At 44.4% G+C, this 25214-nt stretch overlaps 4 protein-coding genes across 5 annotated transcripts; 2 read left to right on the forward strand and 2 right to left on the reverse strand.

Annotated features, from left to right (window-relative positions):
- Nucleotides 1–557: 557 nt before the first annotated feature.
- plk1 (polo-like kinase 1 (Drosophila)) lies at nucleotides 558–6141 on the reverse strand. Its single transcript, XM_053615447.1, has 12 exons — nucleotides 5774–6141; nucleotides 5237–5599; nucleotides 4020–4188; nucleotides 3641–3785; nucleotides 3455–3548; nucleotides 3092–3314; nucleotides 2936–2996; nucleotides 2713–2813; nucleotides 2489–2566; nucleotides 1842–1996; nucleotides 1529–1711; nucleotides 558–761 (listed from the first exon to the last, which is right to left on the reverse strand). Exons 2-12 carry the CDS (start codon nucleotides 5597–5599, stop codon nucleotides 558–560), a joined length of 1776 nt encoding a protein of 591 aa, XP_053471422.1. The 5' UTR covers nucleotides 5774–6141.
- palb2 (partner and localizer of BRCA2) lies at nucleotides 4705–21800 on the forward strand. The gene is made up of 15 exons (XM_053616112.1): nucleotides 4705–4983; nucleotides 6925–6986; nucleotides 7088–7178; nucleotides 13910–13962; nucleotides 14586–14645; nucleotides 14896–15049; nucleotides 15310–16371; nucleotides 16721–19167; nucleotides 19271–19426; nucleotides 19646–19728; nucleotides 19937–20101; nucleotides 20206–20322; nucleotides 20575–20665; nucleotides 20980–21125; nucleotides 21216–21800. Exons 3-15 carry the CDS (start codon nucleotides 7169–7171, stop codon nucleotides 21424–21426), a joined length of 4755 nt encoding a protein of 1584 aa, XP_053472087.1. The 5' UTR covers nucleotides 4705–4983; nucleotides 6925–6986; nucleotides 7088–7168; the 3' UTR covers nucleotides 21427–21800.
- rasd3 (RASD family member 3) lies at nucleotides 7541–8905 on the reverse strand. The gene has a single exon (XM_053615448.1). The coding sequence runs from the start codon at nucleotides 8776–8778 to the stop codon at nucleotides 8140–8142; it is 639 nt and encodes a 212-aa protein (XP_053471423.1). The 5' UTR covers nucleotides 8779–8905; the 3' UTR covers nucleotides 7541–8139.
- A 1047-nt stretch (nucleotides 21801–22847) lies between the features above and the next one.
- ndufab1a (NADH:ubiquinone oxidoreductase subunit AB1a) lies at nucleotides 22848–25171 on the forward strand. Of its 2 annotated transcripts, none has more exons than XM_053615451.1 (5): nucleotides 22848–23050; nucleotides 24260–24376; nucleotides 24469–24556; nucleotides 24740–24840; nucleotides 24954–25171. In XM_053615451.1, exons 1-4 carry the CDS (start codon nucleotides 22895–22897, stop codon nucleotides 24829–24831), a joined length of 453 nt encoding a protein of 150 aa, XP_053471426.1. In that variant the 5' UTR covers nucleotides 22848–22894; the 3' UTR covers nucleotides 24832–24840; nucleotides 24954–25171. The 2 variants fall into 2 exon arrangements, with proteins under 2 accessions (XP_053471426.1, XP_053471425.1); XM_053615450.1 differs by having other exon boundaries at nucleotides 22849–23050; nucleotides 24740–24847.
- The last annotated feature ends 43 nt before the right edge of the window (nucleotides 25172–25214 follow it).

The raw sequence follows: 25214 nt of genomic DNA on the forward strand, positions 1-25214 counted from the left end.
AAATCTGACTGTTTTGGAAGTGTTTATGCTCGACGTGTCCTGCAGCGTGTGTGTGTGCGTGTGCGTGGGTCATTTCGAACACCAATTTTAGTTCCTGATGCTAAATTAGTTCCTCTTTCAACAAGAAACGGAGATCAGCGAAGGCTAATTCGCAGCAGCTTTTAGCTTACAGAACAGATCCTTGATGGTATTGAAGCGTCTCTAATCTTTAAATCAGTGCAGAAGAAGAGATACTTCAACAAAAAGGAGCTTTATTAAATTGAATACACAGTTTCATACAATTCCATTGAACTTGTGGCTTTCGAGTAAAGCCATAAAAGCTTTATATAAAAAAAAACCAGACAGACGAAAGGGAAACCAAGAAAAAAAACAAACAAAAATGTACATGATACAGCAGAGAGGACGTGGAGCATGGGCACGTGGAGCATGGGCACGTGGAGCATGGGCACGTGGCGCCTTCCCTCCCCACGAGTTAAAAAAAGGGAGAGAGAGAGAGAGAAAAGACAGAGGAAAATGTACAGTTTGGGAGGTTCAGTCACAGTCCAGAGTGGTGAGGACTAGCGGGCGGAGGCCGTGGTGGCTGTGCTTTTGCAGGCCAGGAGTTTCTCCACCATGCTGCGGCCGTAGCGCAGGCGCGCGGCCAGCTGATTACAGCAGCCGTGCTCCTCGATCAGACTCATCTTGTAGGTGCGGAAGTCACGGCGCTCGTTGATGTACGTCACGGCACCCATGAGTGGGCATAGGATCAGCTTCGTGTGGTCCTACAACATAATACGTAAAAATATATTTACAGATTTAACCTGTAAGGATTAAAACTAAATGTTTTTTTTTTTTAAACAGTGAATTCATGTAGTTCCAACTCCCTAAACAAAAAGACAGCGAAGAAGTGTTTCGAAGCGGTTCCTTACAGAGTCTAAACTACGACACGGCGATGCGTGGTGAACCTGTGGATATGACTCTTACCGGATCACATCAGAAGTAAATCAGATCAGTGCTGAATCGAGTCAGTATTAATTGAGGGTGTACTGAATCATATCGGTGCTGAATCGAACCTAATTGAATCAGTAGTGAATTGAGTATGCTGAATCGAATCAGTAGTGAATCGAGTCGAATTGAATCAGTAGTGAATTGAGCATGCTGAATCGAATCAGTAGTGAATTGAGTATGCTGAATCAAATCAGTAGTGAATTGAACCTAATTGAATCAGTAGTGAATTGAGCATGCTGAATCGAATCAGTAGTGAATTGAACCTAATTGAATCAGTAGTGAATTGAGCATGCTGAATCGAATCAGTAGTGAATCGAACCTAATTGAATCAGCAGTGAATCGAGTCGAATTGAATCAGTAGTGAATTGAGGGCGAATCGAATCAGATCAGTAGTAAAGTGAATGGTTCCTTGTTTACCCGTATCGTGTTGTCTGATGGGAGATTGAAACCCGTACTCTCAGCCATTAACTGCGGCAAGAGTAATCCCCATGAACCGTGAGAACACACGTGATTAGTTTTTCAGTATGGCAGCAGTTCAAACCTGGAAGAAGTTGATCTGCACCGTGCCGTTGCTCAGGTGGAGCACGATGGCGCTCTTCGTGCGGAACCAGTGGCGCAGGTAGGGCAGGCGCGTGAGCTCGTCTCCGTCGCGCGGCGTGATGTTAGCACCCGCCTTCAACAAGTGCTCGCTCATGTAGTTCCTGAAATACTTCAGCAGAGTGATCTAAAAGGACCGAAGGGGGAGGAGGGGGGGCTGTAAGTGTGGGTCAGTGATGAATTCGGTAAGGAATAAACCACTGGGGTGTGCGCAGTTACAGGAAATTAAATCAGCGATGCAGACGTGTACAGCGTACCTTTTTAGAGAGGGCAGCGGGGTAGGAGCGCACGCTGAGGTAAGACTCCGCCCCGACGCGGTCGATGTACTGCAGACTGTCTCCGTCTTCGTACATGATCAAGCGGGTGGAGTCGTTGAACAAAACGCCGACGCTGTTATCACACAGCTGATACCCTACAGACAGAGACAGAGAGACAGACAGAGAGAGGACACACTGCGTTCAGCTCAGTCATTTATTCAGCCGTGTTCAGGACAGCTTCAACTCCGAAATGAACAAATGTAAAGTGGTCTTTGTAAATATTAAACAATGTGCCAAAAATAGCAATATGGCTGCTAATATCATTAGCCGTGAATGATTTTTTCTCCCAGGAAGCATTTCTCTCATCATGCCACACACACAGTGTTCATTCCCCCTGAGCGGAACCATAGCGCGTTCTCTTCAGTACGGTTTTACGAGGACCTCAAGCCCTACACGACCCTCAGAGCCAACGTTTTACTCTTTTGCTTCCTTTAATTACGTCCAGCGTGAAAACCAAACGGCAAACGAGCCAAAAGAATCCATCAGAGTAATAGTGAAAGCTCTGGAGTGAGGCAGGACCGTCGGATTCCAGAGATTTGAAGGGGATTCAGACATAATACACGGAGAGAGTGTGTGTGTGAAATTACCTAGGCCATACTTATCGGAGTAATCGACCCATTTGCTGATCCAGAAGATGGGGATGCAGGCCGGGTCCTCAGCTTCCTCTGTTAGAACAAAAAAAAAAAAAAAGATCAATTATGCTGTAGTGTAAAGTCGTTATGTGAAACACTAAAGAAGTAAAAAAAAAAAAAAAAAAAACAGACTGAAGTTCCTCGTATAGGTGTGAAACCGGGTCAATGGAAGACGGTACCTTGCCGTATGAACTCTCTCTCTGATGGCCTGGCCGTGTTGAGGCTCGTCAGCTGCTGCAGCATGTCGGTCAGGTGGCAGTCGGGCTGTTCTGGTCCGTCCCTGAATCCGGAAAAATGGGTCATCAGTTTTAGGAGTATTGACTTTGTCAAGAAAGATCGAAGGAGGTATTTTAGGAGTGTTTATGAAAAATTTTAGCGGGACCACCACCCACTAACTCGGACCTTGGCTCCTCTTTCAGAAGCTGCTCCACCTTCCCTATTTTCTCAATCGGACTGTCGGTTTCTGCAAATAACCACAAGAACAAACTCCGTTTCAAGCTCAATGCTTTTGTTTGCTTTTCTTTTCCTTGTGTGTGTGGAACGTGCACAAGTGTGTACCTTTATTAAAAGTTGAGAGAGGTTTGCGATGCAGGCCGGCCTCCAGGCTGGAGGGGGCGATAGAGAACCTGGGCGGTACGGTCAGGCAGGACGTCGGCAGCCTCAGAGGAACGTAACCTGAGGTGAAGAACTCGTCTGCGAGCAGGTCGGCGACGGAAGGGCGGAGCGTGGGGTCGGCGTGCAGCATCCGCCGGATTAGCGCCGTGGCCACGGGGTTAATGTGCTACACCGAGAGTGAGGGAGGGAACACGGACACTTTCATTCCAGGATACACAACGTGCGTCACGGCTAAAGATACACAGCTGGCGGAAATCTCTTCTGAAAAGCTTTAAACTGGAATAAATAACTCCGTATTTCGCTCACCCTGGGAATGGTGTAATCGTTCTTTTTGATGCGGACGTACGTCTCCTTCAGGCACGTCGTCTCGAACGGCGGCTTTCCCACCAGCAGCGTGTACCTAACATCCGACACAGCGTTCTGAATCAGAAACCGTTTCCTGAACAATCACCCGAACGTGTCGAGGAGACAGCAGTGTTAGCGTTTACGTACAGAATGCAGCCCAGGGACCAGACGTCCACCTCAAAACTGTGGCCTTTCTTGCACAGCACCTCGGGGGCGATGTAGTTCGGCGTGCCGCACAGCGTCTTCTTCCTCTCGCCGTCAAACTCGATCTTGGTGGCCAAGCCGAAGTCACCTGAGAGACGGGAGATTTACGGGGCCGGAAATGTAATCGGCTGCGTCGTGCGCGTTTGATCTGATGTTGTGTAGTGGATAACTACGACGGTCTAATCCTACAAGAATCTCGCGTAATTCAAAATAAGCACAGAGGAATATTTTATATCTAGGAAACCTTCAGGACAGAGTGTCGACTACTCAATCTGAACGGATGACTGACACAAAGACGTGACACGTGAATCTCCTGGCTCACCAATCTTAACCTCCATGTCGTCGCTCAGGAACAGGTTGCCCAGTTTCAGGTCACGGTGGATGACTCTGTTGTTGTGGAGGTAGTGAACGCCCTGGACCGTCTGGCGCATGAAGTATCTCGCCTCGGGCTCCGTCACGGCCTTCCTGCGCTTGTGCAGCTCCAAGAGGGACTGGAAGTTCAGTCAGAGAAATTAAACATCACACCCAGGATCGGGCGATTTAACAAAACGTTCACTGAAGAAAAATAAATAAATAAAATACATAAATAGATTTTAAAACGTTCAAGTGAAGTCAGTTTTTTTTTTTTAAAAAATTAATAATTAAATAAATAAAACATTTAAAAGTTGTTTTGAAAGCTAAGATGATGAAATTAAACCTTTATTAAATGTTCGGAATTGAGAAAAACATTGTGTAAACAAATGGAAGCGTTCATAAATAAAAGAAAAAGGACTTTAAAAAGTGTGATTTTTGAGAATATTAACCGTTTTCAGGCATTTCTTGCACAGCTTTACATAATACATTTATACATAATTTAAAAATAAATAAATAAATAAATAAATAAATAAATAAAATTCTATGTACAGCAAAGAAGAAAAAAAGGTAAGAACATTAAAAAAAATGTTTTTAAATTATATGCGCGTGTTGAACATTCAAACGCTGGCGACTGTGACGTCACATCCGGTCGTTTAAAATCCACTGCACACAGACGCCGGGTGTAAGCAAAAGTTTTAAACCTACTCCAAATTGGGAAAATATCATATAAATAGGTTAAAACTGAGTTTTACAAAAAAAAAAAAAAATGATATCGGATAAGTTGTAAAAAAAAATAATAAATAATCCAAACAGTTAGTTAGTTTGTTTGTGTAGTGCTCAGTGTTAGCCAGCTAGCAGAGTTCGACCGTTGGCTGAAGGAGTTAGCTAGATAGCAAGAAAAGCTAGCGGACACTGCTGCGCGTGCTAATAAGGTAGGTTGGGTAAATATGTTGGGTTTTTTTCCCCCGTAAAAGACATGAAGGAATGGTATAATTCCTGAACAGTGTTTTTAAAGAAGGGTGAAAAGACTGCACGAGCTATAAACCCGAGTTTAACAACACTACTACTAACCCTACTAGTACTACTAACTAGTACTACTACTACTAGCACAGAGCTGTGGAGTGTAGTGTAGTGCACTAGGTGTTCATGGCGTTTAGGACACAGCCCGAGGCAGGTAGAGCTCACCCTTCTCCTGCAGATCTCCAGCACGACGAACACGAAGTCATCGTCCTCGAAGAAGCCGTGGAAGCCGACGACGTGCGGGTTGTCCAGGCTCTTGTGGATGGCGATCTCCGTGCTCATCTTCTCCTTCTGGTGCGGTTTCATTAGCAGCGACTTGGGCACGACTTTCCCCGCGAACACCTCCTTAGTGTCCATGTCTGTGATCTCGTAGCACTTGGCGAAGCCGCCTTTGCCCAGGAAGCGTCCCCTCATGTAGCGCTTCATGGTCCGCGGATCCACCAGGATGTCCGGGATCTCCTTCAGAGGAGCAGACTTGGGGTCGACGTGTGATGAAGGCTTCACCGCCTTCGCCATGCCTGCGCTCATCTTCAGTTCAAACAAAATAATAATAATAATAATAATAATAATAATAATAAAGGAAAATCTCCAAAGCGTCAAATGATATCCGTCTTGACTCGAATTCGAATAAAAACTCCAACTGAAACTCTATTATCTAAACAATTACATATACACCTGCATTCCCAAACCATGTAGACTTACACTAACACAAGTCCACCTCTATTAATGCTTCAATAAAATAATCATAAACGTGCAAAACAATCAAAGCGAGCCGTGTGCTTCTTCCTGACGCCTGGCACTGACTCACTAACCACTGCATCATTTTTAAATTCTGCCCTGTTCGTTAGCGCCGCCTCTGATTGGCTCGCACACTAGCGCGGTCTCCGATTGGCTCTCGCGTTGCCGTCGCTTCTGATTGGCTCGCCTGATTTGAAATTCCAAGCGAGCACAGCAAAGGATCAGGAGACAACATGGCGACGGTGTAATTCATATTAAAAGTCCTGACCACGCGCTAAAGAATCGACGCGATGACTTTAAAAAAAAATAATAAATAAATGATTATATTGAAATTAGTTGATTATTTTCCTCACAAAGCGTTCGGTGCGGCGAATTTATCAACCATTATCTATTTTTATTTGTTAATGAATGACACGTCATGTTCTCACATACAGCTTTAAACAGTCCTTCCCTCACCAGCCAAATTTTTTTGGTCTGAAGATGTCAGAAAACTTAAAACTTACTTATAAAGTTTACCTCCGACTGTTACGCAGCACTGACACCGGAGACTCCTTCCATAAAATGTTAATGTTAAACTAAACTCAGCATGACGTCATGTCAACATGGCTTCTCACACCATCCACAGTAAATCAAATATCACTTCACGTACATTCAATGAGATTATACAGTAGTAGTATTTACTTTATTTTTTGTTCACATACTAGCTAATGGATATATTGTGTGTTTGTGTATTGTGTATATCAAGTGTCATGTCTTCAAACAAACGGCACTTCAATACAAATATAATTTTTTAAAAAATAAATACTGTATCAGATACAAGAGTCGAGATTTTTATTTGTCACGTACACAATTATACGAGGGTATTACGATGTTTTTTAAAGGTGTTGTGAAAAAGATAAACGGTCCTGCATCAAGAATCGTCAGTCCTCACACGCAATATGACTGGTCTGAGGAACCTTTCGAGATAACTGCTTGGATTTATCTCTACAGCATCGTACCTTTTTAACAATTACAGAATTTCAGACGTTGCTGAAATCATGACCTAACACTTCGTCACTCGCTAGCATGTACCCTCTGTGTAAATAAAATAAACCTATTTACGTTTCTGTTTACAGGCAGTGACAGAGAGGATGGCGTGTCCTACATTAGAGGAGGAACGTGTGGAGGATGTACTGAGGTGTGTATTTGTGTGAGAGCTTGTTTAGCATATTAAGAGCTGAATTATCTTACTGTCTATTTTAGAGCTCACGACTTCCTCGCTTTCTTCCCCAAACACAGGCATTATGCACTGAAATAATCAGGTACTCATCACAATCGGCTCTGAAGTGGATTGCTTTGGAAGGAAGGTCGTTTTAGTGCATGAAAAAAGGTGGGCTGGATATAGACATGCTTCGGTTTTACATAACACACACACACACACACACACACACACACACACACACACAGAGAGAGCGAGAGAGCTCTGAAGCTCTGAGTGCTGCCATCGCTGTTTACTTCAGCTTCATTTCAACAAACGACATTTTCCTAAAACATTACACCATCATGCTGATGTACATAAATGTATTTTTAATTTAAATGTGTTGTTAATTAATCAGTAATGACAACAACAAACAGAAAACAGCTTCGATTAAAGTGAAGAGAAACAGAGAAACCGTTACCCCAGATTTAAAGTCTAATATATTTTTGATAAAGTGTAGGTTTTCAAATGTTCACATAAGATAGAATCTTTTATTCGCCGAGTGCAGAGGGATTTCTCTCTGGAAATAGGACAAAAAGAACAATTAAAAGAAAGCTGTAATATAGATAAAGTTATAGGTTTTTAAAAGACGAACATCGGTTGTATTATACACCGTGAGTATCAGATATGTGGACAGATATGAATTCTCATTTCTGAAGGGTCAGAAAGTATTGATTCCTTTCTTATAACAACAATAATAGCTGATGTGGTGAAGTTTTCTGTTTACGTGAGATTTGTATGGAAGGAGTCTCCAGTGTGAGCAGCATTGTAACAGTCAGAGGGAAAGCTGTAACCTCCAGGATCCCCTGCTGCTCTTTCTAGATAAAAGTCTCAACAATTCTGTCTATACAGATGAAAATGAATCAGCAAAACGTAAAGGTAGAAAAGTGTTTATTCGTTCACTGAAACAGCATTTCACTCATTCACACACATTATTTACTCTTCACTGTTTTCCCCCTTCAAAGTTCCAGTTGACACATAAAGTGCCAAAAAAAAAGTCAGTGGTTTAGAAAGGTCAGAGGTCAGAGTGAGGGCAACACCGGAAGTGCGTCAGTGTGATGCGTTAGTGCAGGTTAACGGTGCAGGTTTTTGTCTAAGACAGAACGCAGCTGTTGTTTTTCCTCCTCGTTTTCTTATCGCCACAGTCCCTCGCGCAAATCTGTCTGCGCCTGCGCAGCGCCGGACTCACGCGGCTGGGCAGGTCGGCTCGCGCTAGCAGCTCTCGGAACACCGCGGCGACGTTCTCACCGGTTCGCGCGGACGCGCTCACGAACCCCGCGCGCCACTCGTCCTCCACGGCGCGCATGGCGCGCGCGCACTCGGCGCGGCTGCGGCTCGCCAGGTCCGCTTTGCTCTCCACCACGGTGATGGCGTTGAACGCGTCGCCCTTGATCTCGAGGATCTCGTCGCGCAGGCGCTGCGCCTCCTCGAGCGAGCCGCGATCGCGCGCCGCGTACACGAGCGCGAAGGCGTCGCCGGTGCGAATGCGCAGCGCGCGCATGGCCGGGAACGCGTAGCTGCCGCTCGTGTCCAGGATCTCCAGGCGCAGGCGCGCGGCTCCGTCCAGGTCGCACTCGAGCGCGTGCAGCTCCTCCACGGTGCGCGCGTGCCGTGGCTCGAAACGGTCATGCAGGAAGCGCGCAATCAGCGCCGTCTTTCCCACACCGGCGGCGCCCAAGAAGACAATCCGCGCCGTGCGCCGCTCCGGTACCGATAGCGACGATGACGTCATCACGCACCGAGTGAACACCAGGTGCTGCGAGCTTGCGTAACACTTTGGAGCGAGTGCACGTGCGCTGTGACTGACCAGAAACTTTGGAGTAACGCTTTGGAGAAACGCTCTCGCGCCTTTAATATGAACCCAGCAGTCTCCGCGTGCACAGCGGCGGCCAATAGGGTGCCTGGGGTTGGTGACGTCACATCTGTGTCTGTATTAAGTTGAAAAATTACATTAAATATTTTGTTATAACAGTGCATGGCATTTTCCTGCTTAAACAATAAGTACATTATTTTCCAAAAAAAGGCAATATCTACATGATATTTATTTGTAATTTTGTAGTTTTCAGGCATGGGTTATTTGGGATGTCACCTGGAGCATTTCACTGTCTCAAACACAATGACAATAAAACCTCGATCCTAGATTAAAATATATATATATATATATATATATATATATATATATATATGCAAATGTATGCGTATTTAAATAGACAAAGCCTCATTTGCATCCTTAAAACGTAAATTCATGAAATAAAGTATTATACTGCCAGCAATCAACTGGCAAAGATTAAATGTGACATGCATTGTGTCAATTTTTACTTAACTTATTCAGACGGCCGTATTTTACTTCATGGAGCATGGAAGCTGACAGAATAATATCAATTCCGAATAATATACATGTCCTAATAAATAAACATTTTCTTCCTGTCATGTTATTTCATATGTTCACTCGTTTGCCAGTGGTTTTTCATGCTCTGAACTCACTGGGAGTAAAATTCCCCTTTAAAACATAATGGAGATTGTAGAGTTTATGTGAATGAGGTGAAAGGTGAAGCACCTGAGATTCCCAGGGAAAAGTAAACGCTTTCAGAGTGATCCATTTCAGCACTGAGCCGCTCACAGTCCACCATTACCCCAGCAGACTGGTCACGACATGAGTGCATCTGTAGAGTTGATGTTCTACTGAAATTCGTATCACGCAGCTAACTTCATTAAACAGCGTAGCCTAACTACAATGTTAGCATCAAATGCTTAGCTAGCATCACTGTAAAAAAAAAACCACAACATTATTTGAGTAGAACATCGAATGAAAAATTTGCCCGAGTACTCTGAAAGCGTCGACTTTTCCCTGGGAATCTCGGACGCTTCACTTTTGACCTGTACTTCTGATAACTGTGTTTAGGGTTTTTAAAATCCACACACACGCACACACACTTTTGGAGGTTGAATTTATTTAAGATATCTTGTTGCACTGCATGCTCTCAGAACAAAGATCAGATATTTTAAAAAAGGAGCAAAACTCCACTTTGTGACTCACACATGAGAACAAAACAACAGCATCAGTGTCAGCGTGTATCGCTGCACGTTCTTCTCGCTCTCTCTTCAGTAGGATAAAGGCCAAGAGGCTCTTACTGTTGAATTCATGAATGAATAAATCAACCAACGTAGCTCGATTGTGCATGGAGAGAACCTGTTTCACGCATCCAAATATGCACGTCTCACATCAACAACAGCCTGCCTCCATGGCGGATCTGAGCTTTAAATAGCAGCTCACTGTGATCATTTAGTCTTTATAGTCTTTATAGTGTAAATGTGATGGTTTATTGTAAGACGTTATAAAGTGTTATTTAAAAAATCAGGGGTTTTTTTTTGCTTTCTTTTGATAGACCTACCACTTCATTTAATTTCTGAGTGGAGGTATAAACACACAATAAAGATCAAGACTATTATGACACTTTTATTACATTTCCAGGGTAGCCATTCTGTATTTCTACATAAATATCGCTATAAAGATCAACTACATTGAGTATTTGAATACATATTGTGATCATATTCTTTCTTTTCTACTGCATCAGTAGAGAGCAGCATTAGGTTTGCTTAATATTAAAAAATGCAGCTAACTGTTGTCATGGCAATGCAGAGTAACCTGAATACACCTCTGTCCTCTCCATCCACGGAGCAACAACACAATACAAGCACGAAGGCCAAATTTGGGTTTGTTTATCTGCTCATACAAGTGTGCATTTACCACACACACACACACACACACACACACACACACACACACACACACACACACACATTGCATATATTCCATTACATATAGTATTTGTGCTGGGAAAAATCAATATTGGAATACATTTTTTTTTTTCAATTGCTTTGTTTTTCTGGAGAACTTTATCAGACTGACATCAGAGGTGTAAAAGGTTAAAAGGGAGCAAACAAGAACTGTTTCCTGTGATGTGCAGTTCTCTATGTATTAAAAAGATTGCACTCATTTTTGATGAGTAAGGAATAAAACACTCATCCATTCATTTTCTGTAGCGCTTATCCTACGCAAGGTCGCAGGGAGCCTGGACCCGAGGTGGGGAACACCCTGGATGGGGTGCCAACCCACCGCAGGGCACTAGCAGACACATACTCACACACTACGGACAATTTGGATATGCCAGTCAGCCTACGACGCATGTCTTTGGACTGGGGAGGAAACCGGAGTATCCGGAGGAAACCCCTGAAGCACAGGGAGAACATGCAGACCCCACGCACACAGGGTGGAGGCGGGAATTCAACCCCCAACCCCGGAGGTGCAAGGCAAGCATGCTAACTACTAAGCCAGCGTGCCTGCCCCCCATTCTTTAATGAATTGTAAAAAATTTAATTATGGGCAAAAATGGCTGCAGTATACGAGGAATAAAACACTCAAGGACGTGTTGTTATAGGAAAATAATCACCTGCAGGGTGGCGTGATGTGGCCATGAAGCAGAGTTACTGACACAACTGTTAAAAAGTTGATTTTCCTACAACAGCACGTCCAAATGTATTTTATTCCTCTTATACCGCATCCATTTGTTAAAAATGACACTATTTTAAATTTATTTAAAAAAAAAAACAACATTACAAACTTTTTTAAAATCCCTTTATGGTTACATTTAATATGGTGTAACGTCTGTAAAACAAACGAGTTCCTGTTATCACTTACATCGCTTCATTTTTCTCCCTTGAAGTTCATAATAAATAAATAAATAAATACACAAACGCAGTGTAGAGTAGTTCCTTTGTCCTGACACACTCCCCTAAAGAAAATAGGATATTGATCTAGAGTTTATTTTTCTACCCTGTTTGAGACTTATTAACAAGGGATCAATTCTGTGTGCTAGAAAACTTCAGGAAAATCTTCACCGTCTGACACGTGTGTGGTGAATTCGAATATTTATGAGGACCTGTAATATGTGTGTGTGTGTGTGTGTGTGTGTGTGTGTAAAGGTTGAGCAGAATGGAAAGGTCACGTCGACCCTGTGTTGTTTAATCCCCCGGGATTACGGTTCAGATGAGACGTCCTCTTGTACCCTCGCTCGCCATAACAACAAGTGTCCCTGTGTCATGACGTAAAAACAGATTGTACCCTCACATCCTCCACAAATGTCACCATGATCCAGTGTCCTGTGTGTTCAGAGTGCTTTTTGGAAAAGACACTGTCAACTCATAAGTAAGAGGTTGTTTTTTTTTTTTCTTTAACAGTTTGATTAAATTTAAAGGAAGGGAATTCATTAGTACAAATGTTATTAATCTAGATCTAGTCTAGGTCAAATAATTACAGGACCATTTCTGCTGCAAGATACATAAACTCTGTATTCTATGTTTTTAAAGGCAAATCTTACCCCTAGTTCAAACTCTAAAGGCAAAAATGTCAATTTACTGAACACAGCATTGAAAAAAAGAACTTTATTTAATGTATAACTTTCTCAAATATATATATGATATTCATATTCAAATACTTTTCCATCTTCCAAGCTCTATGGAATTATGCCTTGTTATTTGAATTATAGTTCAAAATAGACTCTTTTTTCCAGGTGAGCGTGTGATAATTTAGTTATGACGCTCAACCTGCGTCTAGCGTCCCTTCCTCGATCATTTCCACAGCTTCATAGCTCCGGGGCATCATTTCAGAAGTAAACTATACATTCCAAACATGTCTGAGCTGATCGGATTCGTTTACTATAAGAAGGACACTGTACAGTTTTAATTCTGCATTAAACTGCTTTATTAAGCCAGGCAGTTCAACAGTTACCAGTGTCAGTTGTTCATTAAAAAAATGTTTTGTTCGGAAATGTAATCTGAATTAGAAAGGAAATTCACCTATGGTGTGCGTGTTTTTCTATGATAGTTTAATACATTTATGTGTATGATTTACATTGTCTACTAATGAGGACATGCTATTACTGAAGAAAAAGGTTTTGATTGATATTATTTAATTGGTTATTTTAACCAAATAACTGCAAACAGATAAAATATAAAGGAAAAGACTTTAAGAAATTAAGAAAATTTCCCCTCATGCCTCAGGGATATATCATAGTTATTATTGTTGTTATTATTATTATTATTATTTGCCTTTTCAGTTATTAATTTTTTGGCACAAAATGGCGTTCATACCTTACAGTAATAAACCGGATCACTACATCAGACATCATGCATCGAGCATGATAACTTCCATTACATTCCAGAATTTAACCATCATAAGGCATGAGATATATATATATATATATATATATATATATATATATATATATATATATATATATATATATATACACACATATAGATATAAAAATATATTTGTTATAAAAGAGTTGTTTATCGAAGAGTTAAACTAGTAAAGGAGGGAGATGAACTCTGTTAGCAACAATGTTCCGCAAGTCTCAACATCGATTACTTTTGCCTGCCATCTCCAGTCGCGGGAAATTTGTCATGGCTGCCCGTGAAGACGTTTATCGAGTTCACAGATTTACAACATTGTTCTTAACTGACATTTTTATCCAACGTGTCATGATTCCAATTAAGTAGAACAACTTTTTCCAGCCAGGTATTTGCCTGGTTTTCTTTCGCGTTACGCTTTAAAAGCTGTCGTTAGCTGTTAGCTTGTAAAATAAAGGTTGTTTTTAGCGCCTCAGCGTGGTCGAGTCCTGAATAGCGCCGTGTTCCCTTCGTAAGTGCGCTACATAGGGTATGTAGTAGTGACTGTGTTTAAGGGCGCTATGTAGGGCACTAGATGTCCAACAGGGAGTTAATTTGGGACGTGGCTCAGAAGGAACGCCACATTGACACTTTTAATTTTCTTACATTCTTAAACTTTATGTCCATTACAGGAGAAATAGTCAGAATGTCGGAGGAAAATCTCACGAGCCAAGATAAAGAAGAAGTAAGTGTTTTAAAATTTCCCCTTTTTTTTGTTTGCTTGAAGATTCTGACACGAGTCAGAATGAGTCGGCTCTTTGAGTCGGCTCTTTTGGATGACTTCTGAGAGTCGACTGAGAATTGATGACTGTAGAGTAAGATTTCACGAAACAGTGTCCGCAATAATTAGGCAAAGATTTATACGTTTGATGTGTAAATAGTAAAAACAACGCCAACTTTGTACGATTTAGAGAAAGAACAAATACCGGAGCTGAAAGAATCGGCTCCTGTTGTTGATCTGAGCCAAATGATCTGACTCGCTAGGTGTTTACATGCAGCCTAATAAAACGACTCATTACATTATATACATTTCTAAGAAAATATATAAAAACCTTTCTTTATAAAATATATATTTGAAAAAAACACCACATGTAGAAATCCTTATGAACAAAGTCCCTCAGTATAAATATTTAATATGACTTGGTTTGGGGTGACTGATTGGGGTGAATGGTTTGGGGTGACTGATTGGTATACAGAATAAAAAGTACATTATTGAAAGGTAATATTAAGGTAAATGTCCTGATCAGTGTGTTATATACAGACGTACTGTCTCCTTATTTATTATTTATTAATGATATTCTCTTACAGCTGAAGAGGCGACTGGAGCTGCTGCAGAGAGAGTACGAGAGGACAGCACAGAGATTACAGGTACATGTGGAACTGTATCGCATAAACAGAAAACCTCACCATTGTCCAGTCTTAACTCTTAGCTCGTTTAAACTCTTTTTATTAATAGAAGACCGAATTAAAATACAAGGAAATTCAACTCGTATAATGATGTATAACTTGTAAAAGGATTCCGTTGTGTTCTTAACGAGCCACATGACGATGTTATGAGTATAACGTCTGAGTACACGCATCCGTTCCGTCAAGTTTTACTGTTGTGTTTGTGTGTTAGCGTGCTGAGTGGAGGGAGGCGGTCCGTAAGAATGTCCAGAACACGATCACGGAGCAGAACCGGCTGCTGCACATCAACACGTCAGCCATGTTGGAACAGAGCTCTTCTTCTTCCCCGGAGCCGCTTTCTAACCCGAATGTTCCTTCAGACACGAGTAAGTGTGCTCAGATAAATCTAATGAATCAATATAGAGAAGATCTCTCTCTCTCTCTCTCTCTCTCTCTCACACACACACAATACATATTAGATGTTCTGAAAGAAAGAATTTGATTTCATCCTTGGACATGAACAGCTTTGGATCTGTGTTATTAACATCCAAGCGGTTTGTTTACATAAATATACAGTATAATATGCTAATTTATATAACAGATATGTTAATTTAGCTACTTGTGTGTGTGTGTTTTCCCCTCTCAGCAAAGGTTCGCTTCCATCTTCCTGACTCCTCCCCGTTTTCCACCCTGACGCGTAAACAAAGCCCGTCTCGGACTCACCGTCTCCGTTCCAAGCGCAGCCGTCTGCGTCTGCAGGGCAGGGGGAGAGAGTCTGATACCGAAGAGAGTCAAGAAAAGACAGGAGAGGGAACGGAGGAGAGGTGGAGGGAAGAGCCAGGAGAGATGGAGAGCGAGTGTGAGCGTACCGGCGAGGAGAAGGAGAAGGACGTGGAGAGAGGACGGAAGGAAGAGGAAAAGAAAGAGGAGAATAGAGAGAAGACAGAAACGTTGAAGGACGGATTGAAGAAAAATGAAGATAATTCGACACCTTCTTCAATTCTTCAATCAGCAGCAGAGAACTCCTCTGTCGATCAGTCGCATCTAACGAAGCTGTTAGAAGTTAACGATCCTCCTGCTGACCAATCAGCTCTCAGAAATTCCCCGTCCGCCTCCTACCGCTCCGACTCCAGCGATCGTCCCAACCCATCCAGTGAAGCACGGAGTCCGTCCTGCTCTGGGATCGCTAATGATGCGGAGAAAAGTCCAGGAAGCGCTGATTTTTTAACTTCCTGCACCTTAATCGAAGGTTTGCCGTTTCCTGTCGAGTATTACGTTCGTACCACCAGGCGAATGGCGTCGGCTCGTGCCTCAGTGGATCTGAACGCTGTACTCCAGAGCCAGCTCTCAAACGGGCGGGGCAGACGAAGGTCGAGCAGAGGTCGCGTTACCTCACGACCTTCGTCTGAGAAACCTCCTGAAAGAAGCGGATGTAGAAAACGAGGTCCGAGAGGACGTCGAGGACGCGGGAGAGCACGCGAGACCAATTCATCCGGTCAGTCCGAGTCCCTCCTCCGATCTCCGTCTTCCTTTCCACAGGAGGAATCCGAGCCGATCCCGTCGCCCAAACCGAGCTCAGACCCTGCTCCGGATCCTCAGCTTCACCTCAGCCGTGAGCTCTCGGCAGATTCCCGAGCGTATCCGATTTTCAGGAAGAGGCGTGGACGGGCTGGCGTGTCTCGTTCTCAAATCCCCGCAAGCGTTCACGGTAACTTCTTTCTAAGTCAGTAAGGGTGGACGATACGACCACAACATCGTATCACCACACCTGAAGACATTTCTACCATACACAACACGTATCACGCCTTATATGTTGTTTTGATGAGAAACGTCCAGAAAAATGGACATTGTTTTTTTAACGCAATGTTAATGTCTAATATAATTAATTATTGCATTCTAAAATGGAGGACGAAAAAAAAATCTGTAAACAGTTTAAGGATACACTACGAAATTATTTACGGAATTAATTAATCTTGTAGTGAAAAATAAAGCGTCTGTGCGTCCTGACTGTGTACGTGTTGCTAATACACGAGTGCTCACGTGTGCTTTATTTCCAGATTCCTCACATCTCCTGCCTTCGTTAACGTCTCTCACTCAAGCTCTGAGAAGAACGAAGGATTTCCCAAACCGCGGCGGTCTGCGAAGCGTCTCGGACATGCAGGATTTCCACCTTCCGGACGACGAGTTTGGCCAGCTGAAACTGGAGCGGCTTCGCTCGTCCTCGAACGCAGAGCTGTTGGCGCACGGCGCGTGCTGCAGAAAGAACGGGAGTGTGAACGTTTCTGAAGGTGGACAGGTAGAAAACGAGAACGTTGTTCTGGACCCTTTACAGCATGGTGCTTGTTTAGAAAGTAGTCTTCCTTTAAAGTTTACCGAGCCACGGCGGGCGGAGACGGGGAACGCCGACCAATCAGAACGCGAGATCGCGAGCCAAACCCTCGATAATCCGCAAGAATCTGATGATCTTTTGCGCACATCTTTCGCGACCCGAGCAGAAGTGCACCACGACAGAGGAGATGAAAAGCACACACAGCAAATCGAGCCGAACGATCCTCACACACTCGCAGCTCGCAGGAGTTTCATGCTGAATCTTAGCGTGTCCTCGACCTCACACACCCAGACTGATCACAACACTTCTCTCATCTCATTGGGTGCGACGCCTAACGTGTTCATCGCATCGCCCTCCTCAGAGCTCACGCCTTTTCTCTTATCTTCTGATCAGGATGTTGCTTCAGGACAATCCCAGGCTGAAGGGAATAAGGGAACACCGGAAAACGAAAACGTTTCGGGAAGCCCTAAAGTGCAGATACAGGGGTGTGATGTCTGTGAGCATTCTTACAGCAGGAGTCATAGTTCTGACCGTTCTACAACCAACCACGTCTTGATATCCGCTGAAGTGGAGCTACAAGGTTCTAATGTTTCTGATGAAAAAGGAGTGACGCAGGTGAAGAGCAGCACACGTGAAAACAACGCAGAGGTTCCCAAACTGACAAACCAGGTGCTGATGTGCTCCGAAACGCAGAGCCAGCATCATATCACTTATGCTCTTTCCCACAATAACCCCCTTCTTTCCAAAAATTGCCACCCTCTTTCCCAAAATGGCCCCCCTCTTTCCCAAAATAGCCCCCCTCTTTCCCAAAATAGCCCCCCTCTTTCCCAAAATAGCCCCCCTCTTTCCCAAAATGGCCCCCCTCGTTCTCAAAATGGCCCCCCTCTTTCCGACAATAACCCCCTTCTTTCCCAAAATGGCCCACCTTGTTCTCAAAATGACCCCCCTCTTTCCCAAAATGGCCCCCCTCTTTCCAAAAATGACCTCCCTCTTTCTCAAAATGACCCCCCTCTTTCCAAAAATGACCTTCTTTCCCAAAATGACTCCCGTCTTTCCCAAAATGACCTCCCTCTTTCTCAAAATGACCCCCCTCTTTCCCAAAATGACCCCCGTCTTTCCCAAAATGACCCCCGTCTTTCCCAAAATGACCTCCATCTTTCTCAAAATGACCCCCCTCTTTCCCAAAATGACCCCCGTCTTTCCCAAAATGACCCCCGTCTTTCCCAAAATGACCTCCATCTTTCTCAAAATGACCCCCCTCTTTCCCAAAATGACCCCCGTCTTTCCCAAAATGACCCCCCTCTTTCTCAAAATGGCCCCCCTCTTTCCCAGAATGACCTCTTTTTTCCCCAAAATAGCCCCCCTCTTTCCCAAAATGACCCCCCTCTTTCCCAAAATGACCCCCCTCTTTCCCAAAATGACCCCCCTTGTGCCCAAAATGGCCCCCCTCTTTCCCAGAATGGCCCCCCTCTTTCCCAGAATGGCCCCCCTCTTTCCCAAAATGGCCCCCCTCTTTCCCAAAATGACCCCCCTCTTTCTCAAAATTGCCCCCCTCTTTCCCAGAATGGCCCCCCTCTTTCCAAAAATGACCCCCCTCTTTCTCAAAATGACCCCCCTCTTTCTCAAAATGACCCCCCTCTTTCTCAAAATGACCTCCATCTTTCCCAAAATGGCCCCCCTCTTTCCCAAAATGGCCCCCCTCTTTCTCAAAATGACCCCCCTCTTTCCCAAAGTGGCCCCCCTCTTTCCAAAAATGGCCTCCCTCTTTCCCAGAATGACCTTTTTTCTTCCCAAAATGACCCCCCTCTTTCCCAAAATGGCCCCCCTCTTTCCCAGAATGACCCCCCCCTTTCCCAAAATGGCCCCCCTCTTTCTCAGAACGAGCCTGCTCAGAAAACGAGGACTCCAGACTCTGATGAACCTTACACTATCTCTGAACTGGATTTTCATTCCCGAACACCAGTGAGAGAAACGTCACCCCGTGTAGAAGAGAACAACATGTTAAACAGCCAGACATCTGCACTTCCTGTTGTCTCAGCCAATCAGAGGGAAGATAGCGACGCTACTTTATCTTTCAGTTTAGTTAAACCCAGTCAAACACACACTCGAGGTTCTCCGAGTCAACACGTGGAACTCCCTTCCTGTGGGTCTCTCCGGAGAACTCATACGCTGAAGGTAGTGATGTCTTTTTCCTAGCAGTTGAAGGTTAAAGGAAACTCCACCGTTTATTATTTTCCTGGACCCTGCCCTGAGCGTGTGTATTTGTCGCCCTCTTCAGGCGCTGGACGGAGGGTGCGTGCTGGATGTGTGTTTGGTGCGCTGGCCGTCTGATGACTGGTGTGTGTGTGTGGCCGGAGAGTGGAGTGTGTGTGTTTGGAAGCAGAAAGCTGGAGTCCAGCAGTGGAGTCTTCTGTACACCTGGACCTTTACACAAGTAAACACACACACACACTTTCTTTTGAGCTGTAATGTCAGTATCTGTGGTCATTTGTCTCTTAAACTAGAAGTCGCTACGTGGTTATGGTTTGATGTTGTCAGTCTTGAATATATTTCTGTTTTGGGTCACTGAGTTACTGATTTAAATAATAAACTATTTCTATTTGCATATAAAGCGACGTTTTGTTCTCCGATCTCTGAATGTGTTTGTGTGCAGTCCGTGATCTCTCTTCAGGGGATTCCTGACTCTTCTGCTCTGCTGTGTGTGTGTTTGGGGAGGCTGGAGATCACAGAGACGAGGTAACACACACACACACACTTTTACTGATAATTAAATTAAGGTTGAGAGTAAATATTTGTTAATAAATCAATACATTGAAATCACAGGCTTAAATTTCATGGTTAGTTTGTGCTTACTGGATATTATATATATAATATGTATGTATGAGAGTATGTACAACATACACTTCTGAATTGTTTGACATTGTGTGTGTGTGTGTGTGTGTAGGATACTGTCCTGCCCCAGTACGGATGGTGAGTTCTCTCAGGCTGAGCTGTATAAAGGTTTACCTCTGCAGGCGGTACTCGCTGTCTCCGAGCGCAGGGTGGTGTGTTGCTCCGCCTCGGGAGCTCAGCAGAACGTCCAGGTGTTTACACTTACTCAGGATGGCAGGTAATGCTCTCTCTCTCTCTCTCTCTCACACACACACACACACACACACACACACTCCAACACACACATACACACACACACACACACCTGTTTCCTCTTTGCAGGATTGCAGAAACTCTGCCCCTGGTCTCCACTTATCAAAGCATTCAGACCCTGGTGGCGGTGGAGAGGCAGAAAGACGCTCTGATTGGTTGGACCGAACACAAGAGTCTCCTCATATGGTGAGAAAATCCGCTTCCGCTTCCAGTCCCGCACCCGAGCTGATCACATCGCTCCATACGTTCTGTGGTTAAAACTTCAGTAATGGAATATATTCTACAGGTTATCTAACAGAATAATCGAGTGATTGGAAAAGAACATTTAAAATCATCCAAAATCCAAATGATACAAATACTATCAATAAAAATAAATACAACGACTAATTTACAAAAAAAAGAGTCGTTTATGCCTTTGTTTTCCCCTGTAAACCTCAGGAACATGAAATCAGGCCAGCTTCTTCAGACGATTCACCTGGCGCCGGAGAGTGTTTCCACGGCAACCTGTCTGAGAGGATACTCCTACAGGGTACGGGTGTAGAACCCCAATTACACATATTAAATGAAGATCGAAACATTCGGATTATCCGATCTCAGGTGTCTTTATCACGGCACATTGTCACACCTTTACTGAGATATGAACTGGAGAGATGTAGCTGAGGCTGAGGAACTGTCAGAGCTGGTTTAGGCCACGCCCACTGGATTGTGTAACACGCACACTACAGAATTATACAGCTTTTGATCAGCAGCACCACTGCTCATGTTTTTATTTTTAGCCTCTCTCTCTCTCTCTCTTTCTCTCTCTCTCCCTCTCTCTCTCCCCCCTCTCTCTCTCTCTCTCAGGGTGCGCTGTGTGTGTTACTGCAGCAGGCGAGCGCGTGCCACGACGAAGCCGGTTCCACGCTTTTCACTCTGTTCGCCACGAATCCACTCACAGGAGAATATCTCAGTCTGCGCTCCATCGCCACCCCACCAGCTCCCACAGAGCGGTAACATCAGCGCTTCATTCACATCAGTGTGAAGTTTCGGAACGTTTTGTTAATTCTGAATGTAAAAAACCGCTCTCTCTCCTCTCCCAGGTTGATCGACAGTGATGTGTGTGAATCTGCACTCGTGGGCGTGTTCCAGTCAGGTCTGGCTATCTGGAACCTCGCAGGGGGCGTGGCCTGCACGTATGTAAGTGAGCCTGTAGGAGTGTGCCGCCTGGCGCGATGGGCGGGGCCAAACACGCTCCTCACCGGATACCTCAACGGGGACGTTAATATTTATCAGAGAACAGAACGGAGTTAAAGGAGTCTTAATGTTTAAGAAAAAATAAATGGTTATAATTAAAACGTTTATAATTTAAGACAAGATTTGTGTCATGCACACAACACACACACACGTGTGATACACACACACACGTGATACACACAACACACACGTTTATTACATGTTCTCTATCAGTATGACTGTGAGGTTTAAATTTGACTTGTGAAATAAAATATTACTTTTAGAGACACATTAGTCTGGTCAGCGTGGAATGTCTTTCAAAAAATTGTTTGTTTGTTTGTTTATTTCATTGTGTCAGGGTTTTCTGCACTTACCATAAAAACTCGTGGAGGAAGAAAACAAACCGACAGTTGTTTTTATTTATTATGAATGATATCATTAATTTATATGTATTTTTTAAGACAATAATCTGAACTAATCACAGTTTATGGCTACTGATCGACTGATTGGAGCAGGTTTAGTTAGTGGTTCTACTTAAAGAAGGGAGAAGTGCTGGGGTGGGAGATGTCCTTCTGCTTGTATTTCTCCTGGTACATTCGACTCCTTTGGCCCTCCTGGTCTTTCTCGGCCTGCACACAGCCGCTTGATGTTCCTGACACGCCTCCCTGAGACGTTTTTTTTTTCCCTGTTCGTCCAGCAGCTGGTTTTCGTCTCTCTCCTTAGCCAGTTCAGCCTGTTTCTGTGCCGGCTTCTTTCACCAGGCGGTCCTGCTGCAGCTCGGCCTCGCTCAGCTGCTCCGCCGATACCTGTGCTGCTCGTCACGCAGTTCCAGCTTCCTCAGAGTCTCTTCTTTTCTCGTCCTTCTCCTGTGTGTGTTGCGGTTGCTCCAGGATGCTCACGTCCAACGCCAGATCCTCCTGCTGTTCCAGTGCCAGACGCAGGGAGGTGTCTAGCTGTCCACGCCGGCTCTCCTGATTCTCCCAGACGCATCATCTCCCTCTGATCTCACAGTAACTGGAGCTCTTCATCTTTCAGCTGTTTACCCTGCAGTCTCAGAGTGTGTGGTTTCTGCTTCATCCACCCGAGCTTCTTCCACAGGCTTTTGGCTGCTTTATTATTATTATTATTATTATTATTATTATTATTATTTTTACTAACCACCAGATGGCGCTGTTTTCGACACTCCGAGCTTCGAACCTTTTCCCGGAAGAGGAAAGCACCAGTGCTTTATGAGGCTTTATTTCCCATCCCTACTGAACCGTTATATAAGTGTCAGGTTGAATATGTTTTTCTGCATCTTTAATCATTCATATGATCTACATTATTACATAAACGTGTAGTAGATGATAGATATATATATATATATTTATATATTAGTTGGTATGTGTAGTAAAAATGCTTGTAGGACTTATGTAGTCTCTGTCACTCTCCAGCTCGGTAGGTGGCGGTAAAGCACCACAAGTCACGCAGCAACCCGCAATAAAAACACCACAGAAGAAGAAACAAGGAGGTCGTGTTGCATTGTGGGAAGTTTAGCGGGTGAAAGATGGCGGCGCGCGTCCTCTCCCGGTGTGTCCGGACACTGAGCCGCGGCGCGGCGGTGTTTAATCGGTGTGATGTCTCCGCGGCGGCGGCGCTCTCTCTCAGCCGTCACCGAGTCTTCTCTCACCTGGCGGCGGGACACAAGCCGCAGCTCGCGCAGGTCAGTGTGTGTTTCTCTCCCGGTGACCGACACGCAGTGACCTCCGCGCGCACAGCGTTCACTGTCGGTGCACTATAAACAACACACACACACACACACACACACCCACACCTCTCAAAACACTCTCATAACCTTCTCTAACTCTCACATTAACCGCATAATCCTGTAATGCGTCCTGATAACTAACAACATGTCAGTGCTAGCTTTCAGTCTGTACACACACACACACACACACACACACACACACACACACGTTTCTACCTCGCTGTTATTCTCTTTACCTTCATAACACTTCAGCTCCTCAGCTTTAAAAGCTTTATTTGATCTCTTTAATCTGTCTTCATTCTCTGGTGATGTATGCTTATATTTTTTGTCACTGCTCATGGTTTTTATATTTATATCCATAATCTGTATATTAGACATGTTTAAGACGTGTTCGTGAATCCCAGCAGTTTCTTTAGCACGTCACGTGTTGCCGGTGAGAGAGACGTCCGGCCGAGTTTACGTGAAGAGTCGATGAGTTATGTACAGAATAAAACACTGGTGTTGTGCCGTTGCAGGAAAATAATCAACATCGAGGAGGCGTGATGAAGCGGCGTCCCCGTTCTGACGCCGCGGCGTCCCCGTTCTCACGCCGAAGCGTTCCGTAACGGCACGTCCCTGTGCGCTTTATTCCTCTTACGCCACCACGCGACCGCTTTCCGTATTTTTTATCCAGTTGTAGTTCTGTTTAACGTGGAGGAACGCCGGTGAAGTAGTTCTCGGGTACGTCGTAGCAGCTGTAAACTCTCCAGCCTCTCTGTTCTGTGTAGTGTAGTTAATAAGACAGACAGGTGGAGTTGTTATGGAAGGAGTCTCCAGTGTCAGCGTTTTATAAATGTTTAACAACTCGTTCTAACGCCGGAAGCTGTCGTTAACTCAGCAAGTGTGTTGTTTTGTTCGAGGTTAATATCCTCGTACGTCGTTATAAACGGTGTTTTCATCCGAGTTGTTAGAGTTCTACACGTTGTCGGTGTAAATAAATCTAGAAATCCGTTACCGCGCTGTAAATAAGCGACGGGGGGGGACGCTGACCCGGATCTCGCGCGTCTGCTGGAACTGTGTTTATCGGGGAAAATCCACACCGATAGTTCGATCTAACGCTGCGCACCGAGTCGTCACCTCACCTCACCTCACCTCCAGCTGTACTAACCCCTCCTCTTCCGTCAGACTCCCGCTGGGACGCAATGGCGGCGGTACGGCGACCTTCCACCTCTAACCCTCGAATCGATCAGAGACCGCGTCCTCTACGTCCTCAAACTGTACGACAAGATCGACCCAGAGCAGGTAAACAATCACAGGTGGAAGAGTCCTTCAGTTCAGACGTGTTCTGTGCTAGTACACGACTTACCGTGTGGCTCGCCGTGTTTCCCCGTCAGCTGCAGGTCACGTCTCACTTCATGAAGGATCTGGGCCTGGACAGTCTCGACCAGGTGGAGATCATCATGGCCATGGAGGACGAGTTCGGTTCGTACGATGAGTGTTCCCTCGTTTTTAATTGACAGCACAGCGATGCTGAGTTCTGGACTCTGATTGGTTCAGAAGGTGTTGATAGTTGACTTGTCTGATCGTAGCGCTTTTATATATATATAAAACCTTCTCGCTTCACTCCGCTAATAAATAAACGCCCCCCTCTTCCTCTGTCCGCAGGTTTTGAGATTCCCGACGCGGAAGCGGAGAAGCTGATGACTCCTGATGAAATTGTTCAGTACATCGCAGATAAGAAGGACGTCTACGAATGATCTCTCATCGTCCGCTGTAACTCCGCCGCTAGTCCCGCTATAAACGTGTAACTCTTTATATTTCCACTTCCGCTGTAATGACGTGTTGGGGTGTGTTTTTTTTTTTTGTTGGTACTTTCCAGGTACAGAGTTGTGCGTGGGGCGACGCCCGTCGTCTCTTAACGCACCGCCGTGAAACGTGTCGTTTTGTCTTCAGCTGGAAAAGTCACTCCTGCTCTGGACTTTAGTCGGGAGTGGCAGGGTCTCCCGAACCTGCCGCAGGATGTTTTGGATTCCATTTGTCGTTTTATCCGCATACAAACATGTCACATAAACATAAATAAAGTCTTTACATCCCTGATTGAGATTCCGGAGCATTCCTCCCTCGTCTTTATTCAGCTCTT

Source organism: Ictalurus furcatus, chromosome 26, assembly GCF_023375685.1.
Source record: "Ictalurus furcatus strain D&B chromosome 26, Billie_1.0, whole genome shotgun sequence".
Classification (NCBI taxonomy): Eukaryota; Metazoa; Chordata; class Actinopteri; order Siluriformes; family Ictaluridae; genus Ictalurus; species Ictalurus furcatus.